The 7,663-nt window shown below is 52.7% G+C and overlaps 2 protein-coding genes across 2 annotated transcripts; one reads left to right on the top strand and one right to left on the bottom strand.

The window, feature by feature from the left end:
- Positions 1-387: 387 nt before the first annotated feature.
- Positions 388-1,366, top strand: B0H65DRAFT_582587 (RNA polymerase III subunit RPC82-domain-containing protein; the record flags this gene model as incomplete). Its single annotated transcript, XM_062830859.1, has 3 exons — positions 388-432; positions 494-630; positions 889-1,366. The coding sequence occupies 3 exons, from the start codon at positions 388-390 to the stop codon at positions 1,364-1,366; spliced, it is 660 nt and encodes a 219-aa protein (XP_062677945.1).
- A 3,216-nt stretch (positions 1,367-4,582) lies between these two features.
- On the bottom strand, positions 4,583-6,899 carry B0H65DRAFT_552949 (uncharacterized protein; the record flags this gene model as incomplete). The annotated part of the gene is made up of 4 exons (XM_062829932.1): positions 4,583-5,629; positions 5,679-5,969; positions 6,446-6,530; positions 6,676-6,899. The coding sequence occupies 4 exons, from the start codon at positions 6,897-6,899 to the stop codon at positions 4,583-4,585; spliced, it is 1,647 nt and encodes a 548-aa protein (XP_062677944.1).
- Positions 6,900-7,663: the final 764 nt, after the last annotated feature.

Here is a 7,663-nt window from a genome sequence, read left to right as displayed (position 1 = left end):
TTATCTTGGCGGGGGTGGACTATTTCTCCAGATACATTTTGCGAAAGCTCTTGAGGAGGCAACAAAGACCAATCACCAAGCAAACCATCAAGGAACTCGGACCCAAGGCAACGGTCATTCTGAATGAGCCGGAAAGAGAAGAAAACCGAGATCCCATGTCAACGCGATGGAACAGCAGGGAATTGAACCTTTTGACATTGGAACCCCTCCCAGTCCGACGGCAAGATCGCGTTCGATGCCCCATAAGGCTTCCGTGTCCGTCTTGACATAATGCCGGTCAACTGGGTTTGCCGTCTCCGAGGAAAAGAGGCGCAACCAAAAGGACCCAAAAGGACGAGGACAGAAGGCCACACCTGCCTCTGCCTCCTGCTATACAAGGGAAAGGGAATGGCCCCAGGCCTGCTAGAGGAGGATTTGGACCCGGCGTTGGACGTAGGTTATTCCCCGTGGGACAAGGATCCAAAATATGTTGCTGATTTGACTTTTCCTCCAGCCCCGACAAGTCATCCGCATCAACTACGAAAAATGCACCGTCGAACTACGCAGCCGCCGGCTCGTCCAATATGTCAACGAGACGCTCGGAGAGACAACGGGATACGTCTACGGTCAACTCCTTGCTGAGAACGAAAAGTGAATGCCAGTCCACCACGCGTAATCCGCATCCTCCCCCGTACCTGGTTTAACGAACACGACATCCAACTTTCTCAACCGCTCTTCAGCCGCCTCTACCTACGCGACTAAAGTACATCCTTCTAGACTCAGTACGCCCATCAGCCGACAGGTTTCGGGTATGTCTCTCGTTCCCCATTCTGCCCTCCACTTCCTCCCTCTTCAACTCCTTTCTGACATAATGCAACAGTCTCCCACTTTCAAACACTTTACCGATAGCAAAAGTGGGCATCATGGACGACATCATCCCGGACAACCTCCCGGACAACCTCCCTCCACCCGCCTTACCGGTACCTGTTACGAATATGACGGATGCATGACCTTCGACTCGGTCCCCTGGGTCGTCACCATGAAGAAGAACGAGCACTACTTCCCCACCACCGAGCTGATCAAGGATCCCTCCGAGCCGCTGACGGGATGGAGGAGAATCACGTACGAGGGAGGCAAGAAGATTGAGGGCGAAGGACACGAGGGGAGTGAGGCCGAGTATAAGCTCGCGCTCTCTTTCTGGATCGCACTGCGCATGCGAACATGGGGAGCCATCGCCGAACGTAGTGACGATGCCCGCAAGGGACAGCCAAGAAGCGCCAGCCTCAACACCACCATCACCCCTATTGCCGAGCGGCAGGAACTTTTTACTTCAGTTCCCTCCGCTCCCAGCGCCCGCCATGCATGCTGGCGGTGCTGTTCCCTCTGACATGGCGGAGGTAAACCTGTAGACTCGTTCTATGATCTCTTTGAGAATTTGAAGCCCGAGTTGATACCCCCCTCCCTCGGCACAGTCGAGTATCAGGCGTTTACAACCTTCCTGGACCGACTCAAGAAACTTGGTTATCTCAAGGATATTATGATATGTGGGAAACCCCAAGTAACACCTAGATGAGCGACGACTTGGGGATGTGATGGATGTCCCAGTTCCCAGTCCAGCTCCGACTCTTTCAGCCCAATCATCCTCTGCTTGCGCAGCATCTGATTCAAAAAGGCACTCACCGGCAACTTCGAAGAGGCCAAACCCGGACCAGAATGGCGACATCAGTCTCGACGAGATGATCCGCAAGGTTGTCGATATCGGTAAGGAGAGAAAGGCAATCGCGCACAGCATGAAGGACATCAGTCAGGCTTTGACGGTGTTTGATAAGGTCCTGCTGTTTGTGGTGCGGATCATTTTGTCAACATCGAGAAATTTGAGCCCGAAGCCATCGACATACACAGCCATCAACCATTGCCCACATCCTTCTCCAGTCCGTCTTCCAATCTTCCCAAAGACTTCAGGAAAGGAAAGTCCGTCACTTCTTCGTACAAACGTCATAGGAGTCGGTCGCACGCTCCTTGTTTCGCAAGAAACAATATCAGATTGCAGCCACCGCATCCCATTCAAATCGCGAAAACCAGGCGCAGATACAGTAGAGGGGATCCTTTTCAACATACCATGTCGCACTAGAACCGCGACGCACAGCTGCGGAGACTCGCAGACCAGCTGCTGTTACCCAATGGTCTTGGTCGCGAGCTACAGTGGGCAGCAGCGATCCGAGAACTCTGCTACGTCTACTACCAGCTCACAAGAAGCACACCCTACAACATTCCATTACAGCGAAGCACCGCCATATACGATTTGATTGTCCAGAGGAGAAGGGAGGGTCCCACCTTGCTTCACCAACCGCAACAAAACAACACACACACCAGAAGTGGGCGATAGAAGGAGCTTTACCATGCTGTCCTTGTTGCTGCGCGATCGCGCAGCAAAACTGCAACTCCGTCGCTCCCGGTAGAGATACTATTAGTCGATGTACAACCACAACCGACACCAGCCCCGGCCCCAGTGCCGTCATCGTCAACCCCACATCTGGTCTGAGGAAAGGTCTGAGGGCATGGAATAGGTCAGCGGACGCTGTCGGTCAGAAATCTTTGAGGTGAAGGAACATGGGAACACTGGATGTTGTTCAGTTTTGAACTTCTGATTCACCCGGAGTCCCGGACTGAACTGGACTCCTACAAAGCCAGCCCAGCTCCCCCCCACGAATTGGCCGGTTTTCCTTTTTTTTTCCTTCTTCAACATCATTTCACGTTTTAACACACAACCTCCGTCATCAGAACAACATGAACCACCCAAGATCTTCGTCACAATGGACCGACCATCTTCCATTTTTCTCCCTTCCTGTCTTGGGGTACTACTACATGATCGGAGTAGCGCTACTTCGAGGAGAAGCCCGAAAGATCTGGGAGAGAATATGTGGAAGCGATTTGCATACGCCCCAACGCCTCCAACGACATTTGGTGTGTTGTATTTTGGCTGTGTCAGCCGATAAAGTCTGGAAGAAACAAATGGATCGGAGAGATGTCTGATCTGTCGAAGCAGACCAACATCAGAACTTGACTCTCTACAGTACTCCGTTATTGCCGTTTTCCTGGCATTCACTTGGCTCCTATGGTATTTTGGCTACAACTATGCTGTCTGTTGTTGGGTCGTGTCACCATGGACCATCTTCCATTTCTTTCTGCTTTCTCTAACAGTTCGTTGTGTGGTTTCTTGCACCTGGGGCCCTGGGGTCATGTCGTTCTTCTACTTCTTCGTGGCTCGCAACCTGATGGCTGCTACCTCATCGTTTTCGCCTCATGTCCCTCCCCTCGATCGCGACCATCCTTCATCTTGACATCGCACTTCGACCGACGGGATTGCGGACCGGACTCGATCCGGAAACATTTACGACGTGATTCTGATGTGATCTCGTCGAATTTCGAACGTTGGAGTTGGAAGGGAAATGAGCTGGGGCTTTTGGTGGGCTAGACTAGAAGATATTTGTATTAGGAGGGCCACAAGCGCGAAATCATCCCAAGTTTTAGGTAGAGTACAGGTATTAGAGAAGTCTTGGGAAGAAGCTGTTGAGAAAGATGCACGAGACGGAGGGGTTCGAGCGGAGGTGGCGAGAGGAAGAACGTAGGCTGAGAGAGCAGATGAAAACGCGGAGAGAGCAAGAATAGCAGGAATATCAGGAATGGCAGGAGTGGCAGGAGAGGAGATGATCGCAGCGCTATATTTCCGTGGATAGTTGTGATGGTGGCCGTGGAACTCGGAAGTATCGATGATGGTTGCAGTGGGTAGTGGACGTCAGGGAAGGAAATTTTTGGGTATGATTTGCCTGAAATAGTATCGCACTTGAACCATGGTTGAAATTGTCTATCAAACCGTTACCTCTTTGTCTTTGTCCATTGCCCTCTCATCTTTTTGTAACCCTTCCTTGGCCTTCCTTTATGACCCTGTTTTTTGTAGCTCGCAATCAACCTTCCTGTTCCATTCATTTTCAATGTCCTTCGTAGACCCGAAATACGCAAAGTCAAAGTGAAGTGACGCCAGCATAAAGTAACCTTTCAGCTTCCCTTCAACTGTGCCCCTTATCAGGGGAATGCGTCTTCTTATCTTTCGTTCCTAACCCCTTTTTGAAGCTCCACCCAGCGTAAACACCACGTAAAACGACGATAGAAGTCAAAGATACCATAAAAGGCAACCTCATCTGATCACCGAAATGGACCAGCAAGAGGTATATTAAAAGAAACGTCGAACTAGAAGAAAAGTGTCGAGACAAGGAAATTTTGAGTAAACCCATTCATCATCAGAAAAAGCTCCATAGCTCCCTAACCCCGTCCGACCAACCAGCCAACCAAAGTAGTAATCATTGGCATAATCAATCAATCAACGCAATCCCAACCAAGCAACCAGGTCACCCTGTCCGACCATCCGTACCTCTTTTTGTTGACCAACAACTTTTATCAGTCGACCGATCAGACAGTATAAAAATCATTAACACGACACGCTTTCCGTCCATCCATCCAAAGCCAAATATGTTACAGGGGGCTCTTAGGCAGTAGTATCCATCGATCCACCAGAAAAAGAAGCATAGCACTGGCGGCAGGGGCACTATGACTCCGCCTTGGGAGCTTCTTCTGCAGCGGCGGGGGCGGTGGGAAGCTCAGTGGGCACAACCTCTGGTGCGGCAGGCTCCTCGACGGGGGCAGTCTCCGGCGCGGCGGGGGTCGGCTCGGGAACAGGTTCGGCTTCGGGGGCCGGGGCTGGAGCCTCAGTCGGCTCGCTAACGGGTGCAGGCTCTGGCTCCTGGGCCTGTTCTTGGACGGGTTCGGGCGCGGGCGCTGGAACCTGCTCAGGTGCTGTCTCGGATGCTGGCACAGGGGCAGGCTCGGCTTCGTCGATTGCCATAGGGGTAGGGACTGGTTGCTCTGCAGGTGCTGGCTGCTGTTGCTGCTGCTGCTGATCGACAACTTCGGCAGTGGGCTCGCTCTTGGCGTTTTCGTCCAGGCGAATCTTCTTGTGGCGTCCATTGTCTTGAGATTCGAGAGCTTCCTTGACGTCCTTCAGCTCAACCTCCAGCTCATCGAGGCGTCTCTTGAGCATGTTCTCCCTCCTGTGGCTTTCCTCCAGTTCCTTCTGCAGCTGCTGGTGGGCTTCGCCCATAGCATCGATCTGGGCGCGAAGTTGAGCTTCAAGCTTGCCGGGCTCCGAAGCTTGTCGAATATTCTCCTCCGTCTCGAGTTGATGAAGGCGGCCGCGGTAGAGTTCTTGGATAACCTCCAACTCGCTAACTCGGGTCTTCAAGCTGGCATTGGCAGCAAGGAGCTGTTCGTGGGTTTGTGGCATGTGCTCGCCGTTCATAGGTGATGGGGCTCGGCCGGGGGATGCAGTCGGGACGCCGAATCCGGAAATCTGTTGGGCTTGGAATTGGTACTCGAGGTTGTGGTCAATGGGAATGTGCGGATTGTATACGTTGGGGGTGCCGGTGCGGGAAACGGGCGAATTATCGTCGACGGGGTGGCCATTGATGGACTTCTGGGATGCTCTCCGGGCAGCCTGGGCGGCGGCGGCGGCGGCAGGGTTGTTGGGATCGATCATGCCCACTCCTCCGTTCATGTCAGCGGTGGCAGCAAGGTTCTGCTGTTGTTGTTGCTGTTGCTTGGCACAGTTAGTTGCTGAATGACAATGTCGGATATGAACGACTTACCTTTTTCTGCTTGGCCAAATCAGGACGCATAGTTTTGACGCGGTTACGGCTCTTGATAACATCGGTCTTCAGGGAAATTGGGCGAGGGCGGCCATGCAGCTTGAGGAACAGACCACAAGCATTGCAGAGGACCTGACCCATCTCGTCGCGGCGCCATAACGGCGTTGTCGAGGTCGCGCAGTTCTGGCAGGTGGGCTGTGTGGTTTCGCGATCATGATTAGCCATTGTCGCCATGTTTGCTATTGTTGGTGTTGCTGTTGCGCTGGGCAGCAGTGTGGCTACGGCGTGGTACTAGTAGAAGGTATCGCGAATGTTGGGCTTATCCGTTTAATGGTATCGAGAGGGAGAGATAGAAGATTAGATGCTGGCGATAAGCCAACCTTGATAAATAAATGCGGGAAGTGGAATGATACAGAAGACGTGGAGGGATGATGATAAGAACGAAGCACGGAATGATAAGGAAATTTTTGATGCAGTGCGAGAGTGGGCAGGCGGGCGACAAAAAGTGGGCTGTTGCGATAACAACCCGGTCGGGCTTTGGAGGGGCTTAGATAAGCGATTCCACCAAAACCTGGCTTCTTGGCCAACGGGAATCGTTGCCATTCTCAGCAAACCGGTGGTCATGGCTTTTCGTGACGTTGATCCATTGCCAACCGCCCGATTGTGTCGCAAGACGCGATTGGGGATATGCGATACGCGATAAGGGGGGGAAAGACAGAACGTAGAGACACAACACCACGGGCAACAAAACAAAATAGTGAACTTACCAGATTGCCTCCTGGACCTGGATGCGAACTAGCAGCTGGAGAGGTGCCTGGAGGAATCATGGGAGGAGCGGCCATGGTAACGGGTCTACCATTGCACTGTCAGCAAAGTTGGCGCATCGCGGTTAGATGTAAAAGTGAAGGTGGGAAACCAGCAGCAGAGACATCAATCCGCCTTGTACCACAGTCCCTGCTTCCTCTTCATCTGTGAATCCAATTGACTGGGAACTGACCTAGGCTGTGGTGATGTGGTTGTCGCCGGAATGTTGTTATCGTTGGTGGCAATGGATGCGATACCGGGCAACATGTGCGACATGTTCTGAGGCCCTGGGGCTGAGGCCTGGGTCGACGTCGAGCTCGGTCGGGATATGGGTTCGGGTTCAAGCGTGGCCGGCAATGGCAAGGATGGCGATTGCGATGCCGCCGTGGGCTGCTGTTGCGTCGTGGGATCCTCCATCATGACGGCTCGGACCGCAAATCGGTGGGCGGTGTATATGATGTTGGGTATTGCGGATGACTAAGGGAAAGACCCGGAGACCGAGTCGAAGCCAGCTTGACGGCGGTTGAAGGCGGCGTCGGTGCCAATTGACCCACTCGTGGTGGATTCGAGAGAGACCGTGGGCCCGTGACCGGGGTTGCCAACTTCGGGATCGAGACTGCGCAGGCGGAGCGATGTGCGGGCGTGTGGTCGAGGTCGACGTCTAAGTAATGACGTCCGTGCTTTTGATGACAGGACTTGTTTCTTTTCCTTTCTCTCCTTCCCAAGGATGGACAACAAAAAACTGGTAATGTTCGCAAAGGTTGACAAGACAAATGACTGAACAAGTCGGGTCGAGGTTCAAGAAACGAGCAGACCAATGTCTTGTTTTGATACAACAAGCAGCGACACCTGAGTCTTTGGGTTCGGGATGCAATGACAGGGCTGAGAAGAGAAAAGGGAAGAAAGTAACACCTCGCGGGGCTGAAGAAGAAAAGAAGAAAAAAGTTGCAACTCAACCTTGGCGACACAAAACCGAACCTACCCCTTTCCGACAGAACGTTGAAGTGAAGAATTTCGAAACCTCCTGCACGGATGCCGTAATCCGTGGCGTACCACAGTACAGGTTGTACTTGCCCGATTCGTTATGATGACCACCGCGCGCGGGTCGTCAGATCTTTACAGGCTTTCAATTGGACGACAGCGTTGAATTATTGGTTCAAATCTGTGATAGGCGGTCGAAC

Source organism: Neurospora tetraspora, assembly GCF_033439725.1.
Source record: "Neurospora tetraspora strain CBS 560.94 chromosome Unknown B0H65scaffold_8, whole genome shotgun sequence".
NCBI classification, from domain to species: Eukaryota; Fungi; Ascomycota; class Sordariomycetes; order Sordariales; family Sordariaceae; genus Neurospora; species Neurospora tetraspora.
Note: the sequence above shows the minus strand (reverse complement) of the source record. Positions and strands in the feature narration are given on the sequence as shown.